The sequence below is a fragment of the Staurois parvus genome, unplaced genomic scaffold (assembly GCF_062004578.1).
Source record: "Staurois parvus isolate SC_StPar_1 unplaced genomic scaffold, SC_StPar_1.0 ptg000678l, whole genome shotgun sequence".
NCBI classification, from domain to species: Eukaryota; Metazoa; Chordata; class Amphibia; order Anura; family Ranidae; genus Staurois; species Staurois parvus.
The window spans coordinates 1,699,788-1,719,037 of record NW_028318474.1 but is presented as its reverse complement, the minus strand read 5'-3'; the positions used below and the strand labels follow the sequence as shown (position 1 = coordinate 1,719,037).

The 19,250-nt window shown below is 41.9% G+C and overlaps 1 protein-coding gene across 1 annotated transcript in view; it reads right to left on the bottom strand.

The window, feature by feature from the left end:
- LOC149447650 (adhesion G protein-coupled receptor F3-like) overlaps positions 1-19,233 on the bottom strand; it is a 51,025-nt gene extending 31,792 nt beyond the window's left edge. The window contains exons 1-5 of the mRNA XM_089652241.1: positions 19,153-19,233; positions 13,882-13,924; positions 11,318-11,482; positions 8,151-8,348; positions 3,171-3,274 (exon numbers count right to left, since the gene is read on the bottom strand). Of these exons, the coding sequence (XP_089508367.1) occupies positions 3,171-3,274; positions 8,151-8,348; positions 11,318-11,482; positions 13,882-13,924; positions 19,153-19,233 (591 nt within the window). The remainder of the gene's footprint in view (positions 1-3,170; positions 3,275-8,150; positions 8,349-11,317; positions 11,483-13,881; positions 13,925-19,152) is intronic.
- Positions 19,234-19,250: the final 17 nt, after the last annotated feature.

Below are 19,250 nucleotides of genomic sequence, written 5' to 3'. Positions count from 1 at the left end.
AACGATCTGGAGTAATTTTGGATCACTCCTCTTCACAAAACTGTTTCAGTGTAGCAATATTCTTGGGATGTCTGGTGTGAATCGCTCTCTTAAGGTCATGCCACAGCATTTCAATCGGGTTGAGGTCAGGACTCTGACTGGGCCACTCCAGAAGGTGTATTCTGTGCTGTTGCAGCCATTGTTTTGTTGAATTACTTGTATGCTTTGGGTCATTGTCCTGCTGCATCACCCATCCTCTGCGGAGCTTCAGTTGGCTGACAGATGGTCGTACGTTTTCCTGCAAAATGTCTTGATAAACTCTGGAATTCATTTTCCCATCAATGACAACAATCTGTCCAGGCCCTGAGGCAGCAAAGCAGCCCCAAACCATGATGCTCCCTCCGCCATGTTTTACAGTGGGGATGAGGTTTTGATGTTGGTGTGCTGTGCCTTTTTTTCTCCACACATAGTGTTGTGTGTTCTTCCCAAACAACTCAATCTTGGTTTCATCTGTCCACAGTATATTTTGCCAGTAGTGCTGTGGAACATCCAGGTGCTCTTTTGCAAACTTCAAACATGCTGCAATATTCTTTTTGGACAGCAATGGCTTCCTCCGTGGTGTCCTCCCATGTACTCCATTCTTGTTTAATGTTTTCCTTATTGTAGATGTGTCAACAAAAATGTTAGCATGTGCCAGAGATTTCTGTAGGTCTTTAGCTGACACTCTGGGATTCTTCTTTACCTCATGCAGCATTCTGCGCTGTGCTCTTGCAGTCATTTTTACAGGACGACCATGCCTAGGGAGAGTAGCAACAGTGCTAAACTTTCTCCATTTGTAGACAGTCTGTCTTACCGTGGACACCTGAACATCAAGGCTTTTGGAGATACTTTTGTAACCCTTTCCAGCTTCATGCAAGTCAACAATTCTTGATCGTAAATCTTCTGAGAGCTCTTTTCTGCGAGGCATGGTTCACATCAGACAGTGCTTCTTGAAACCAGTAAACCCAAAACAGGTGTGTGTTTTTTAAAGGCAGGACAGCTGTCAGCAACACATCCAATATCATCACACTGATTGGAGTCAAGGTTGGCTCACTCCTGGCTCCAATTAGCTCTGGGAGAAGTCATTAAGCTAGGGCCTCACATACTTTTTCCTCCCTGCACTGTGAATGTTTACATGTTATGTGCAATTAAACCATGGCAACATCTAATGTTTGTGTAGTATTATGTTCAGCAGACTGTGTTCTTCTATTGTTGTGACTTAGATGACATTCAGAGAACATTTTATGCCCAATTCATGCAAAACTCCACATAATCCCAAGGGGTTCACATACTTTTTCTTGCAACTGTAGGTAAGCAGGTATGGCAGGTCAAGGCTCAGATAAAGCAGGAACTATCTGAAGACCACTCAGCAATCCATCCATGTCAGCGTCCAGCCTAAATAGGCCATTTGGCACCAGTGCCCTTACGTGTGTGCGTGTAGATGCACATGTGCATATGAGTTCTGCAAATGCTAATACATTTGCGTGGGTGTGAAAATGCCTGTTTTGCATTGAGCTTTTGCTCAGAATTATTCCCATGCCCAAAAGTATGAGCATGTGCCAGACATGTACTGAGCTTCTTTTATACCCTCCTCCTGGAGCCCACTGGCTCCTCCTTAGGCTCTTCCATGTGATCGGGAAGCCCGGTATCCAGCCCTGAGGTGCCATTGGGTCATCATAGAGCTGGCCATGGACCGGATGGTCCCCAGCAATCTCTATGGTCCTGGGAAGCCGGAAGCAAAGGCATGATGTCACTTCCTGTTCTGGCAGATGTAAACACTGCCATTTTTTTCCCTGGAAAGCAGAGATCAATGTAGTTTTTTTAATTTCATGCTTTCAAAGGTAGAGGAGATATCTGGGGCCTTATTGACCCTAGAGGATCTGCCATGCCTTATTTCTATCACAAGGGATGTTTACATTTCTTGTGATAGGAATAAAAGTGATCATATGCACCCACATATGTAAAAGGTGTTCACACCACACATGTGAGGTATCACCACGAACGTTATAGCAAGAACAATATTTCTAGCGCTTGACCTCCTTTTTAACTCTAAACTGGTAACCTGTTGAAATTTTTAAAGCATCACCTACTGAGAAGTACTGTGGTTCCACTAGTGTGTGCAATTTGAAAGCATAGCATGTTAGGTACCTATTTACTCAGCATAACATAATCTCTTATATTTGACCAAAATTGGGTTATATATTGTGTTTTTTTCATTAAAATTCAATAAAGTGTATTTTTTTCAAAAAATTGTGTTTGAAAAATTGCTGTGTAAATACAGTGTGACAAGAAAAATTGCAGCACCCACCATTTTATACTCTAGGGCCTCTGCTTAAAATATACCAGGGGTGTTCAAGTCAAACCAGGACTTTTCAGTTTATATAATAAAGGAACAAATTTCAAGGAGTGGAAACTGCGTTTATTTTTCAACATACTCCCTTGTAACATGTATACACTTATCCCAGTGTTTAACTAATGCCTGGAAAGGTTCGGCATAAGAAGATTTGTCAGTACGCCTGAACCATCCTAGGACAGCCTGCTTTACTTCATCATCATTGTGTTCATCAGTCCCACAGAAAGATTCATCTCTTGTGCAATTTCACATCTGAATGTTCACAGGAATGACTGCTGTGGGCTGGGAACCAGCACGGCTGAGATTTTCATTGACAGCTGTAGGGCCATATTTGAAAAGTTTACATCATTCAAATGTCTTACTGCAGCTGAGCGTCTCATCACTGTGCTTGAAGTTTTCTGTAGACATCCGCGGGTTTTACACCTTCGTTTACAAGAAACTTCATCACCACATGCTGTTCCATGCACGCACTAACACTGTTGTCTGCCATCTTGATTAATGGTCCCTGGACTGGCCTGCAACATGTGCGCCGCCTATCAGTAATAAGACACACTTGCCATTTACTACTGCGTGTAATACTGCCACACCAGCATCTTTTTTATACCTGTAAAATTAAAAATCCTAGTTTGACTTGAACGTCCCTCATATATAATGTTTAGGGGTTCTGAGTAACTTTCTAGCAAAAAAAGTATGATTTTTACATGTAGGAGAGAAATGTCAGAATTGGCCTAGGGAAGAGGGTTGGGGAGAGGTTTGTTAAATGTTTGCTTTATTTAACTTCTCAGAATTTAATACTTACAGCCAGTGTTATATTGGACTCCATGGCTTGGTACTTTGGAGAGCTTGAATCTAGTAGATCTGTTGTAAATGTTTCATTCATGGTAAGTAATCCATTAATGTCAACTGGAAAGAGAGGGAAGCACACTTTTTTTTAACATATTTGAGTGTGGAAACCTTACACATCATTTCCCATATCTTCTAAGCCCTCCTTGAACCCTGCATCTTATTGTTGACCCCTCACTTCTTTGTAATTTCCCTTTTGTAGTATGTTGTATTAGAATTTGTGTAACTTGTAGTGATGTACTGATTCTTAATAACAGTCAGGTTTGTCATGGACCTCCAGATACAGCAAGGAAACTGTTTAAATTAGAACTATGGCCTCCGAATAAAAAATATATTTGTCACGGAACCTAATTCTAAGTCTGTCTACACTTATAGTTTTCTTAGCCCCACTGCAAAATTCCACAAATATCTATTGAGCCTGCCAGTGAAGTCCTCTGCTTTCAGAAAATATATATACTGTTTTGGAAGTTTTGTGTAATTTTCAGGCCTAAAATGATTTTTGAAGCATGTGTGCAAAAGAATGCTCTGGCAGCGAAAGGCTTAATGGAAGAACTAACCCATAAAAAATCGTACAAGGTACGGGTACACTGGATAATCTTTTAGGGCCAGTTCACACTACATGTGTTTCAGTGTGCTTTTTTCTGAATCCAAAATGCACAAAAAGTAGGTTATATGGTTGCCAATGTCATAGTTCACATCAGTGCTTTTAGCTGAAAAACAAAAAAAGTAGAGCAGGCTGCGTTTTTCCTGCACAGAACTGTACTGGAACACGGTAAAATGCCCTCAAAAATGCACCAGAAAGCACATGTCCCTATTTTAATTGAAAAAAAGAGGGGGGGAAATGAATCAGAAAGCATCAAAAACACTTTATATCAACATTCACCCAACTGGCACCCCTAGAGAGAGAGAACATTCTTGTAAGTATGGCAATAATATAAAGACATTGCTCTGGAACGCCCCCCAATGCACCCCTTATGTCCACCATCTTTCCTTGTCTAGGTTTTTTTTTTCCAATATTTAACAGCTCCCAGTTCTTTGGGGGTTTACACTCTGTTTGCCTATACACAGTGGTCAAGGGGGGTGAGATGGTAGTAGTATGTCCTCTGGCTGGTTTGAACATGTTTGCTGTGAGCAGTTCTATAGATGCCTTGGTGTTGTACATTTATTTGTAACAACCATTTTTATTTTAACCAACTCATGCCCATTTTGCGTGTCATTCAAGTATTTTGCTGATTTCATTCAGTCATTAAAGTACAACTAAAGGTTCCTGTATGATAATCTGATCAAGTACCAAATCCAATATGGAATGCAGGTGCCACTGCACACTGTATTCAACTCTGATGCCAGGTAAATGAAAAACACCCCATTTGGCTTAATCGTAGAGGTCCTCTATGACTAAGCCCAATGTGGGTGAAACATGTCAGAGGGGCATGACCAATGGGCTGGGATCTGAGTTGATCTGAGTTGAAGTTGAGTTTTTCATTTACCTTACACTGGAGTTGACTGCAATGTGCTGCTTGACATATATTTTGGAACGAGATGTGTTCTGCCTCTGCCAGCACCTGAATACAGAGTGTAAACCTGGGAGACTGATACTGCAGGATTGGAGCAGTGCTGATCTGTTATTGTATGTTATGTTGTATTGTATTGTTATGTTACATGAAATCATAAGGTTTCAGAAACCTAAAATTTCAGTGAAAATCACACAAAAGTGAATTTTAGGGCAAAAAGACACAATAAATTACCCACAATTTTGGTAAAATATAAAAGACGAGGTTGTGCCGAGTAAATAGAAACCTAGTATGTGAAACCTTAAATTTGTGTGCGCCTATGAAATTGTATCAAACTTCAGTACCCTATATTTTCTATAGGCGACACTTCAAAAGCCCCTACAGGTCATCAGTTTAGTGTTACATAGGAGGTCTGGCATTAAAATTATTGCTCTCATTCCGGCATGCACAGCGATATGTAACGCATATCGTAATCAATATTTTCACACGTACGTTCCCTGATGTATGCGTTTACGTTCATGCCTGTGTATATGTGGGAGTGGGGGAGCCTCAAATTTTTTTTTTGGGGAGGATGTTATGTGCTTGTGTGTAACTTTATTTTTTATACCAAAAAAAATAATTTTTACTTTTTTTTTACTTTTTTTTCATCACATAGAGCACACAGAGTCCTGTATGTGATGATTTGTTTTGGTGACAGGTTCTCTTTTTTGAGACATGCAGAGTCTAAAAGACCCTGCCTGTGTCCTCTGAGCTTCATTAGATGAACTGCAAACCGCATTGCAATCCATCTTTCCCCCAGCTATTCTAGCCAAGAAAGTGACAGCCGTGACCCGGAAGTGACAACGCAGACGTCACCTTCCAGGTCACACAAACAAGGGGAGGGGAGAAGATGCTCATCTGCTCTCCTCTCTCCCCTCCACCCACCGGCATCCACCATGGTGGGAGCTGACTTGTGGGGGAGCACCGGAACTGGGGGCTGTGGAAGCGATCTGTGGCAGTGGAGCTGCCTGACTGCTTCCACCTGACAGGCAGGAGTCTGCCTGTCACTCTCATACACAATCCCGGTGACTGCAGCCACTGGATTGTGTATAAAACCCACCGCTGTCAGGTCCGTATGGCGTAAGGACCTGGCAGTGAAAGTGTTAATCTGATATCATCACAGAAAACTACTTGAGTGGACTTTACCGGTACCAAATGGAGACGCAACTTTTCAAAATGTTCCATTCCACGTGGCAAACCTTAAAGTGGTTGTAAACCTCAGACATGACATAAGTGTAGCGCCCTCCTAGTTTAGCTAGAGGCAGCTAGACCCTAAAAGTTAGTAAGGAGCTTGTTAGCAGTTCAGGTGAGACAACCAGAGGGGTCAAATTCTGGTCAGGGCTGAGAGACTCTGCAGGCCCCACTGGAATTTCCCTCTGCTCTGAGGTTTTTGGAGGAGGGTGGATCTGAGGAGTGGCTGGCTGCACTCTTGAGGAGCCTCAGCCAATCCCCAACAGAAGGCTTTGCAAGGGGCTGGGGCTCCCTTAAAACTGAAAGGGCCTGCTCAGTAGGAGGTGGAAGGCTGCCAGGAGGCCTAGTGGGATGGGGCCTGCTTGCGAACCCGGAGCTGGAAAGGAGGAAAATGTGGGACTGACTGCCCCCCTGAGAGAGGACAACCTGTATGGCAGGGAAGGAACTGCCCAGCTGATAGGACTGGTAGCAGCAGCCACCCCGCAAGCGGTACAAGAGAGGATCTGAGTGAGTACACCTGTACCCCCTGGGCAGATAGGGGAAGGAGCACACTGGTGGGAAACCAGATTAGCCCCCTGCTAGTAAATGTACACTTTATTTAAAAGAGCAGGAGTCAGATCTCCTGCTCAGGAAGGAAGTCTCTAGATTGCTGGGTGAAGAGGAGTTCATCTAGGGTCTGGGGTGGTACAACTAGGAGCTGCTGGCTAGCACTCCACTAGAGACTGTGTTGCTGAAGAAGAGAAGCTTGTGAATAGTTTGGGAAGTTGTCCTCAGATATTGGTTCCTTTGGGCATCCTATACCCCCTTACGCTATCCTAGTACCAATCCCCTCAATAAATACCAAAACCAAAGCTCAAGGCCTGGTTTGTGTCTCAGGATAAAAGTCTGTGTGAGAAGGACTGGCTGTGCAGAACTATATGGGGACCCAAATCCATCAGCAGTCCCTAAGGGGGTAGTGCTACATATGAACAAGGCATATCCCTTCTATTGTGTGTACCTGTCTCAGTTAGGGACACTAAGGGGTTTATTTACTAAAGCTGGAGAGTGCAAAATCAGGCTCACTTTTGCATCAGGACATTGAACAGATGTAGAGAAGAGAAGACTGCAGACAGGCAGGTACAACTTATGTAGGATTTGTTTCATCTCTGTGTATTACCTGAGGCCAGTCACTTCACTAGGTATATGTAAGGGTTTACAACCACTTTAATATAGTTCACAAATTATCAATCCATTAAATGTTACAATCACAAATGTAATACAATACTCCAATGTGGAATTCATTAATAATGTAGTAAACTGTGGGATGGCTTTCCATGACATGCACTAACGTGTGCTTTTTAGGGCCACGGGTCCACTGTATTAAAAACTTAAAAATTGACCTATAAAAATTTTAATATTTTAAAGTTGTGTTTGTATTTGGTACTAGTAGAGTCTGCCAAAGTATTTTGTGTGGTGTTTTATATGGATGTGGTACCTGGTTGGCCCACATCTTCTTTTCTAGTCTGATATAATCGATTTTTTAAAACCACTTTAATAGATGCTATGGTCTATAGCAGGGGTCTGAACTTTCTGAACAAAGTGCCACTTTACTGTCCTTCAGACTTCAGGGGAGCTGGTCTGTGGCCATTGGGTGTTGAAACTGTCCTGGTGTCAGTTGGAGTAAAAATGCAACTTTGGTATTAGGGGGATGAATAGTGCTGGTGTCAGTGGGAGGAATAGTGCCCTACCGTTGGTGTCAGTTCGAGTGCCTCATCATTGGTGTCAGTGGAAGGAGTAATGTCCTGTTGTTGGTGTCAGTGGGAGAAATAGGGCCCCTTTGTTTGTGTCAATGGGCGCCATTGATGTCAGCAGTTGCAAGTATGCCCCATTGTTGGTGCCAGTGGGAGGAATAGTGTCTTGTATCAGTGGGTGGAAAAGTCCCTCAAGGGCCCGATAAAGGCAAGCAAAGGGCCGCATCCAGCCCCCGGGCCGCATTTTGGAGACTACTGGTCTATAGTATCTAATAGATAGGGATAAGTGATTTTACTGCATTGAGCAAGTGCAGGTTTAAAGACTGCTTGTATTGGCTAACTGGAAGATCCGTACAATGGAAGAAGGATTGCAAAGGTTCCAAGGGAGGTGCAAAGCCTTCTAGTTTTTTAATATATACAGCATCTCTATAAAGCAGTTTTCATAATGGAAGCTTTTAATCTTACCCTTCTGGTCTGAGATATTTTTTGGGGCCTCACAAACTGGAATATTGTCATCTTGAATGAACAGGCAGGAGCAGAAGTTGGAGGAGTTACTACAAGGAGGATAGGTGTAACACATAGTGAGGTTCCAACTGTATCCGGCGTTGCAGGTACACATCTTCCCTATGACATTCCCAGTAATATTCCAAGTAACGTTACATTCTACAAGACAAAATATAAATACTGGCTTTGAATGTGGTCTATATCAAGCATACACTTTCACTATGCTTTCCAAAAATATATTTTTTGGTCAAAGGATAACTTACCTGTAAAATCAGACGTATGTCAAATTGGTGTCAAATGTAAGCTGAATTTACTTTAAAGAGTAATTCCACTTTTGTTGAGAAAAAAAAAATCTTCTTTGGGGGATCTATGTACATTGCCAAGGATTTTCACAAACTTCGTATTAGATTCCTACCTTTTATTATTCTGAGAAAACAGCTGTTTGTTTGCCTGGGTCCATATGCAAAGTAAATCTGAATAGGAGTGATTTTATAATTATCAATCAGCTGCTGCACTTGCAGTGTTCTAATGAGGAAAGTAGAAGGGCCTGAATCCCTCAAGGGTATATTCACACCAGATGCAGCAGAGCAGCTTTGGACGGCTATTTTAGCACAGTCCCACTATATGGACAAGGCAAAAAGCCTTGTCTGCACCTGTGTTGCGGTGGTGTGCAGGCACAGTGCGCTGATAAAAAGTACTTGGTCTGGCAATTGAACTTTATGAGATGTCTTTATGTCTTTGTGACATCTGAATAAAGTTTGTTTAAAAGAAAAACAAAGGCCACTTTGCGATTTGCCTAGCTCAATGCACAATCACTGTGCATCATCCTTGTGATGTGTGAACCAGCCCTTAGATGTAATTTCCCCATTGGGAATATCTCACCAAAAATGATGTTTTTGTTACAGGGGAAGCCTAAAATCCGACTTGTACCTTAATGGAAACTTCTGGGAAAATGCGTAAGTCAAACACAAGAAATTACATTTCTGGGGGCGTTCCTTACACCATTTGTGTACAGAACACCTCCAGGTTGCCACATTGCAATACATTTTACAGAGAATTACAGCACTGCATATTGAAGAGGAAAGACCATTTTAATGGTTTGTGTAACAATTGTATAGGCTATATTACTTTTTCTTATTTGCTATTTTTTTCTACATGAAAGTGGAGTTACACTTTAAGGATGCTGCATTTTCCATCTACACAAGCCCCTAAATTTAAAGTTTTGGATAGACATAGACCCAATTTGCTCCCAAACCTTTGATTCCCCTTTAAATTGTGTCCCAGTATATATGTTTTCTTTTACTAGGTGCATGTAGTGAAAGAAAAGCTTTTATTGCTTTCTGTGACTTTAGCACTAATTTTGTAAAAAACTTTGCAGGGGAAGATGCTGTGAGCTAATTTCCTATCCATATAGGTCCCCGCCCAGATCTACATCCCCCAAGAGCCTTTGGCTTGGGTATGAAGCCAAACTCCTCCACTCAGAGAAGCATTTAGTCTTTTTATGTCATCACTCTTTTAGTCGTCTGTGTTTCTTAGGCTCACCATATATGCTACATTCTGAGCATACAATCTCTACACAATCTACTTGAGATTTACCAAAACTAAGTCATACAAAGACTTACCTAAACTATACAATCAATTTATAACCAATAAAGCAGGCACTACATACTTGTTGTTCAATCTGTAGGTGATTATGCTATCAGATCGTAACGTGTGGTGAGCTTAAAGGCTTTTTAATCCATCCATTCTATGGATGAAGTTAAAAAAATCTTTTGTGAGCAGCAGCCTCCCCCCCCAGCCCCCCATAATACTTACCTGAGGCCCATCACAATTCAGCGATGAGCAGAAGAGCTTCAGCTCTCTGAGGACTCTCCCTCTTCATTGGCTGAAACACCATTGGCTCCCGCTGCTGTCAATCAATGCCAGTGAGCCAATGAAAAGAGAAAAGGAGAGGGGGTGAGCCGTGGCTCTGTGTGTGAATGGACGTGCAGAGCAGTGGCTCGGCAGTGAGCCTGCTCGGGTGCTCCCAGAGCATGCTGCTTGCTCTGGGGGCACTCAGCAGGAGGGAGGGGCCAAGAGCACAAGTGGGGAGAGGAGAAGAGGAGGATCAGGGCTGCTCTGTGTAAAACCATTGCACAGAGCAGGTAAGTATAATATGTCTGTTATTTTTTTTATCTTTATCTTCTGTCTTTAATATCAATTTGAGGCAACAGTATTGTATAGCTGTAAAAGAACTCATTGTATGCATGTAAAGAGGGGCAAAGAGGGATAGAGATGAGCAGTTGGTATTACTGCTTGGTATTACAATGAATAAGGTTCAGCATTGTCAGCCAATGGGAAATATTTTAGGGTCTCACACAGTGTTGGGACAGGTTCATCCAGTGCCCAGGGCAAGGATGCAGAACTAGAATGAGTGTACCACTCTGCATCCATTCTCTATCCCTGTGCTCCAGTTGCCCTTGGTTGAAATGGAGTTTGCGCTGCACATTCATGGTCAATTGCTTTCTAGCAGCTAGAAGGTAGTTGTGCATGAACGTGTGTTTTTGGGAGGATGGGGTAGAGAGTGAGCATGTTGGAGCACAGTGTGAGAGCAATAGCTGTCAGAGCAAACATGAAGCCATGGCCCACTGGTTGCCAGCAACTGGTCTGGAGTGATGGTGTGCTATTGTGCTATAAGAGATGGTGCCTTCCTTACCACTGCATTCAGGGCAGCTGCCCCTCCTGCCCACCCTTTGTTCTGGACCTACAGGATCCCCATTTTTTTCTGTACTTGCAGTGTATTTAAAAGGCTAAAACATGGGAAATGCACCCACGATGCATAAAGGTACGAAATATTTTTTTTCCCAGACATACACTTTAAATACACAAAGTATTGTCTTTGCATAGGTGCATGTTGACATGTTTCTATTGCATTTGCATTAAGTTTGCTTGTAATTGTGGTTTTTCAGTTGTCCAAGGCATGCATGGAGCACAACCCGTTTCATAAAACCACTGGAAAGGAAAAGTTTTCCCACACTGGGCTTTGTATGACCCCACCAGTCAGAAGAAAGCATTCGGAAGGTTAGGGACATGTGGACGGGTATGAACTATCCACTATCCTTTTCCCAGCTCTTGCACATGGGTCTTACCTGTAGTTATTTCTATCTGCACCACGCTGATATAGACCGAGGAATTCAAGAACAGTGTGTATGGTAATATTGATGTGTTTGTTAAGTACATCTCCACAAGACTGCTTCCATACCCTTCCACAAGGACGTCCGTGTAGTACGTGTACTCAAATGCACTCCAGTTAGCTGTGAAAACACAAATATTTATTATTATTTTATTATTACTCAGTAATTGCATTCCTGCACAGGTATTTTGCTGTGACTGATTTCCTTTAAAGCGGAGTTCCAGCTGAAAAAAAAAAAAGTCAGCAGCTACAAAAACTGTAGCTGCTGACTTTTAAAATACAGCCAATTACCTGTCCCTCGGTCCAGCAGTGTCCTCATCACCGCTGGTTTCACCGGCCGTCTTCTCTCCCGGGCGCCGCCATCTTTAGTGTGGGCACCCGGCTGTGACAGCTTGTGGCTTCATAGCCGGGAACCCACTGCACATTTGTGAGAAGTGCTGCACTTTGTGAATGACCCCGTAGTCTTCTGGGACCTGTCAAGTGTCCCAGAAGACTACGGGAAGGGAGGGGAGGAGGACAACTTCCGCTTCCGATCGCGATCGCCTAGGCAAAGTGGGACGGGTACCTGTCAAATTTGGGTACCCGCTCCCCAAAGGTGCCAATCCTTAATGGGGAGCGGGGGACAATGCATTAAAGCGGAACTTCCCCTTTTGTGTGGAACTCTGCTTTAAGATAAAGTGATCCTTGCAAAAAAAAAATATCTTCAAAATCAAACAAACAGTGGTAACTTTGCATGTTTGAATGAATAAATATCTGACACCTCACAATGGGCTCCATTCATTGCCAGGATTTGTGGTGGACCATGTCTATGCAATGTCTGTTGGCATGGTCGCATGTAGGGGTACATGTAACAAAAGGAAAAACACAGAAACATGATTATGAGACATCCCATTACTGGAATTGTCTCAATATGGACCTTGCAGATTTAAAAAGGTTGAAAACAGCTCTTGAAATGATTGAAATGATATTTCTGTGTTGAAGCTCATATAACAATTAAGTGGTTGGGTTTAGATCTACAAAGCTAAATTTGATAAGAGCTTGTGCTCAGTGAAAATACTTTCAAATTTGCAACCCTATACTAATTACTCGCTTGCTAACTGCCTCACTTAGGAGTATGGAGGCAAAGTGGCAGATCACGTATCTGATATTTGAGTTAGCTCTTTAGGTAGGGGGCATGTGCACGAGCCCGCCGTCCCGGCTGTGCTGTGATTAGCTACAGCACAATCTGATCAGCGGGTCCCAGCAAAGCCGATGACAGGATAGAACTCTGTGATTGTAAATAACACAGAGCTCTGCCCTGACAACGGGGATGTGCCGGTTTTCTTTTCCCTGCAAAACAGGGAATAAAAAACGACACATCCCTTAGTAAAATCAGCACACAGTAAATACACCAAGCATTGTTAGGCATGCAGTTAACTTTTTGATTGCCCCTAGATGTTAACAACTTTCTAGCCAATGTCATTAGTACAGTGTCAGTGTATATTAGCTTTATAGTTTTGACCACTGTATTAGTGTCACTTGATATGTAAGTGGCAGTTAGTCAGTTTCCACAAAGTGTCAGTCAGTGTCATATTGGCCGACGTCCTATCACAGTCCCGCTTTAAGTCACTGCTCACCGCCATTAATAGTATTAAATAAATAAATAAATAAATAATAATTTTAGTATATACCATAGTTTGTAGATGCTATAACGGTTATGCAAACCAATTAATATACACTTATTTGGATTTTTGTTTACCAAAAATATGTAGAATACATTTTGGTCTAAATTTTTGAAGAAACGTGTTTTCTGTAATTCTATCATTGGATATTTTTTTTATAGTTGAACTGGATGGGCTTTAGTCTTTTTTCAGCCAAATTAACTATGTAACTATGATACGTTTTATCGCAGAAATGAAAAAAAAAAGTATTTTTTCAAAATTGCTGGTCTTTTAATGTTTATATAGTAAAAAATAAAAAAACCAAGTGGTGGTCAAATATCACCAAAAGAAAGCTCTATTTGTGTGAAAAAAAATTATATACATTTTATTTGGGTAGTGACTGGATGATAGTGCAATTGACAGTTAGGCTCCATGCACACGGGGCATTTTGATAACGCTGGTAACGTTAGCTGTGTAAAGTCAAGTTAAAAATGTGAGTTTTCAGCTTTTTTTAGCGTTTTTGCATTAAGGTTTAGCGGAGTTTTGCCACAATTTTCTTTTTGGTCAAAAAAAGTCCAAAAATGCTGGATTGCACATTTTGCACCGTTAGAGTGTTTTTCCAGCTAAAAAACTCTTCTAGAAACCCACTAGTCCTGGGTTTTTTTCCAGCCAAAAAACATCCCTGCCAAAAAACATTGTTTACAGTCTGTGTGCATGTACACATAGGATAACATGCTGGGGGGTTTATTGGCTGTAGAAAAAAAACGTCAAAAGCCAAAAACAGTCACGTTAAACATGTCCAGTGTGCATGCTCTGGTCAGGAAGGGGGTAAAAACCCTCCGGAGGGCAAGTGGTTAAAACTGAGCTCATAAATACTTACTTGCTAGTTGCCTTCTGACTCTATGATTATTGTGTTCCTTTTCCTGGTATAAAAAAAAGATGCAAACAAATACAGATTTAAAACTCACTACATGAGTCCCAGATGTACTAAAAAATGTATATTCATTCATAAGGATAGTACGTATTCTATATGTTTGTACAACTATCATTGTGTGTTTCTCACATAAATATATTAAATTATATTATATACCATCACCTTGATGTACCTGATGAGTGACCATTAATTCCACAGGTAAAAAAAGTGTTGTGAATACAATAAAGTACTCACATGGGCTTAAAACATACTTGTACACTGTGCTGTGCAGTAAAAACGGTGTTGCCACTGGTGCAGGCACGCTGTGCTCTCAATGGACGGTGCGCCGTCCATTGAGAGAGATGTGCGAAGCCCACGGGAATGACATCATCGTGGCTCGGCCATTTAAAGGGCCACAGCCTGTGAACCCGAAAGGAAAACCAGGTGGAGATGGAAGCCCTGTCAGCAGTGACAGCGCACCACTGGAGGACTTTGTTTTCAGGTAAGTCTTTCATAATGTGCCAGTACTGTATATGATGCATACTAGCACATTATGCTCTTAACTCACAGGGAGATGATTTTTTTTGTTTTCTTTTTTTGTGGTTTACATGAAATGTGTTATAAATAATCATGATGGCTGCCATTAAGGACTTGCCTCTCTCTGGGGCCCAAAGGCCTCATTAGCAATCAAGGCAAAGGGGACAGCTTTCTTGTGTCCACCAGTTCAGTGGCCCACCAGAACATCCTCCAGTTGAAGCTTGCTATCTAAGCACCGCAGACAGAAAAACTCTCCTCTGGCCACTTGTTATGGACTTGTGGTCATAGGGTATGTCATAATACTCAGGAGGCAGGAAGAGGCTAGGTTTTTCTGTTTCCTCCATGGCAAGTGCCTAATATGAGGATATGGGTGCTCTTCTTATAACAAAAATGCGACCTGGCCTGGGAAATGGCCTGGGATCCAAGCTGCAGTGCTTAGATAGCAGGATACACATGCCAACATGTGTAATAAGAGCTCGTTCACATGGGTGGCCAAGATTGTAAACACAGGTGGTTGAGCCACGGTTTTGTTGCCCCCCCTGAACAACATATTTTAAATATATTTTAAAAATGTTCTTCCCAAATATATTGACATATATTGGAAATACTCCAATTTTGGCCGCATATATATATATATATACATATATATATATACATACATACAGTGTATGTTGAAATGCGTTTTTGTTACAAAATATAAGAAAAATATTTTTAAAAATACATTTTCAAATATACTGTATGTCTTTAAATATACATTTAGTCTACATTTTTGGAATGCATTTCCAAATATATGTAAAATGATATGTTAAAATTATTTTTTTATATGTTAAAAAAAATCTGAAGAGTATATTTAAAAAAAAAATCTATTTTTAAAATTTGTTTTCATTTATTCTGTAATATATAAAAAATGCATCTCAACATGCAGTGTGTATGTATGTATATATATATATATATATATATATATACAGTCAGGTCCATAAATATTGGGTCTCAGTTACAACCCTGAGCGCTTATATTGCTGTGTTCAGGTGAGTATTCCCCACATGGAAGAAAAATATATTTGAAATATATTTCAAAAATATTATTTCCAAATGTATTGACATATATTTGAAATACTACAATCCTGGCCGTACTCTATATATATATATATACAGTCAGGTCCATAAATATTGGGACATCGACACAATTCTAACATTTTTGGCTCTATATACCACCACAATGGATTTGAAATGAAACGAACAAGATTTGCTTTAACTGCAGACTGTCAGCTTTAATTTGAGGGTATTTACATCCAAATTAGGTGAACGGTGTAGGAATTACAACAGTTTGCATATGTGCCTCCCACTTGTTAAGAGACCAAAAGTAATGGGACAGAATAATAATCATAAATCAAACTTTCACTTTTTAATACTTGGTTGCAAATCCTTTGCAGTCAATTACAGCCTGAAGTCTGGAACGCATAGACATCACCAGACGCTGGGTTTCATCCCTGGTGATGCTCTGCCAGGCCTCTACTGCAACTGTCTTCAGTTCCTGCTTGTTCTTGGGGCATTTTCCCTTCAGTTTTGTCTTCAGCAAGTGAAATGCATGCTCAATCGGATTCAGGTCAGGTGATTAACTTGGCCATTGCATAACATTCCACTTCTTTCCCTTAAAAAACTCTTTGGTTGCTTTTGCAGTATGCTTTGGGTCATTGTCCATCTGCACTGTGAAGCGCGTCCAATGAGTTCTGAAGCATTTGGCTGAATATGAGCAGATAATATTGCCCGAAACATTTCAGAATTCATCCTGCTGCTTTTGTCAGCAGTCACATCATCAATAAATACAAGAGAACCAGTTCCATTGGCAGCCATACGTGCCCACGCCATGACACTACCACCACCATGCTTCACTGATGAGGTGGTATGCTTAGGATCATGAGCAGTTCCTTTCCTTCTCCATACTCTTCTCTTCCCATCACTCTGGTACAAGTTGATCTTGGTCTCATCTGTCCATAGGATGTTGTTCCAGAACTGTGAAGGCTTTTTTAGATGTTGTTTGCAAACTCTAATCTGGCCTTCCTGTTTTTGAGGCTCACCAATGGTTTACATCTTGTGGTGAACCCTCTGTATTCACTCTGGTGAAGTCTTCTCTTGATTGTTGACTTTGACACACATACACCTACCTCCTGGAGAGTGTTCTTGATCTGGCTAACTGTTGTGAAGGGTGTTTTCTTCACCAGGGAAAGAAATCTTCGGTCATCCACCACAGTTGTTTTCCGTGGTCTTCCGGGTCTTTTGGTGTTATTGAGCTCACCGATGCGTTCCTTCTTTTTAAGAATGTTCCAAACAGTTGTTTTGGCCACGCCTAATGTTTTTCCTATCTCTCTGATGGGTTTGTTTTGTTTTTTCAGCCTAATGATGGCTTGCTTCACTGATAGTGACAGCTCTTTGGATCTCATCTTGAGAGTTGACAGCAACAGATTCCAAGTGCAAATAGCACACTTGAAATGAACTCTGGACCTTTTATCTGCTCATTGTAATTGGGATAATGAGGGAATAACACACACCTGGCCTTGGAACAGCTGAGAAGCTGTTGTAATTCTTACACCGTATTTATGGACCTGACTGTATATATATATAGAGTATGGCCAGGATTGTAATTTTCAAATATATGTCAATACATTTGGAAATAATATTTTTGAAATATATTTCAAATATATTTTTCTTCCATGTGGGGAATACTCACCTGAACACAGCAATAGAAGCGCTCAGGGTTGTAACTGAGACTCAAAGCAAAGCATTAAGAAATCCAAAAATTAAACAGCATGATGCATTTGGCAGGTGGTACTGCCACTGCACAAAACCTATTCTAGGGAATTGGACTGCATTGCAACTGCCTGGTATGCGTTGAGTCAGCATTTTGAGGGTTTAAAGTAGAAATCTGGGCTAGAATTAACTAAGCTTGAAACCGCTCCCACCCACCTTCTATCACCTATACTAGCTACCCTGTAGAAGGAAGATGCTTAGACTTACCCATTCTCAGAGAGGTCTGGTCACATGATCGGCCCCCAGCAGCAGGGAAAGGAGGGACAGCCAACAATGGATGGTCCATACTAAGCCTATGGCATCTATTGTCAGCACTCTTTCCACTCCCCTGAAGCCGGCTGCTGGAGAGATCACTTGACTGGACCAGAGCACTCTGAGAATAGGTAAGTATATGTATCTTCCTTCTACAGGGTAGTTAGCAGGGGCGGACTGACAACTCATGGGGCCCCCGGGCAATAGGGGATCATGGGGCCCCTGTGTCCTTGCCCAAACTCAAAAAAGCCTATGAAAAAGGTACCAGGGGCATCTCATGGGGCCCCCTACTGACCCCGGGCCCTCGGGCAGTGCCCGAGTTTCCAAATGGTCAGTCCGCCCCTGGTAGTTAGTATAGGAGTAAGAAGGTGGGTGGGAGTCGTTTCAAGCAGTTCTAGACCAGACTTCTACATTAAGCAGAAGTTGAGGGGGGAACATATCACTTCCTCACCACCTGTCAGATGCTTCTGGCAGCTGATTTACTGAGGATTGATTTTCAGAGGACTTCAAGCACTGCCGCACATAACTCAAAAATACATGAATTGTGGGCTTCAGGGCTGTGAGTGGACAGTCTCTGCATTTTTGAGACAGGGTCTGGACAGGACCAACTGCACAGTGGGTGCGATGAGAGGTCCCCAAAAATTCAGAGGCATGGTCAGGTGGAACTCACCTGTAAAGTGGCATGATTTGGTCACGCAAACCTCAAAAGTGGACTGATGAAATGAGGACCATGGGCAAGATTAACAATGTGGGACCATAATGTTGGTAAGTATGCAAACACTTTTTAATGATAATATTATAGGATATTGAAATTACCATAAATTTAATGTTCATAATATTTTATGTCCTTTAAAATTATAATCAGAAAATTCATCTGTGAATGGATCTGATAGTGACACCTTTGTGAAACATAGTGCATAGTACATATAGAACATTGTTTTTATTGCAGGGCTTCCAGCACAGAGAACAAGTCAAAATCTGCAGCTCCTGCAACAATAACAACAAGGTATTACCTATACTAGTGGTTCTCAACCTTTTTGAGACCAGGGCCCAGTAAGTTCTTACAAAACCTTCAATACCTCGACAGTGGAAAAAAAAGTATGAAGTCACACAATAAAAAGTATGGGAATGCAAAAAATGTATGGGGATTATTTAGAGGGTTGGGGGACTCTGCAGAGTGGGGGATGGAGTCCCTGGAGGTGGTTGGGGACTTTGCTGTGGCACTGTGGGAGACTGGAAGATGCTGCAGGGGCTGAGGGGACTGTGAGAGTTAGGGGCCGGAGTCAAACACTGTTGGAGGTTGAGATCACTGTGGGGGGGGGGCTGGACATTTTACATTAGGTTTGTGGAAAACTGCAGGTGGGTGGGAGGCAATGTGGGAGGTTGGAGCGCACTGTGGGAGCTTGGGGGTACTATGGGAGATGGGCGGCACTGTGGAAGGTTACAGGAACTGCAGCTAGCTGGAGGTCCAGTAGAAGGGTGGCTGTGGCCGTCATTGGCCTAGGGCCTGGTGGTTGAGAACCACTGCCCTATACTAAAGCTGTCTCCAACACTTAACCCTCAGCTACCTGACCACAGCACCTGACCTAATCCTGGCATATTTTTAATATGTCTATTGTCATATCTACTATGTCTCCCTTACCTGGTCATTGCTTACAGAAGAATTCAGATAGCAGGATAAAGACATCACCAGACACAGGACTATCACAACGGTGGCTCCCATCCTAAAGTATAGGTAAA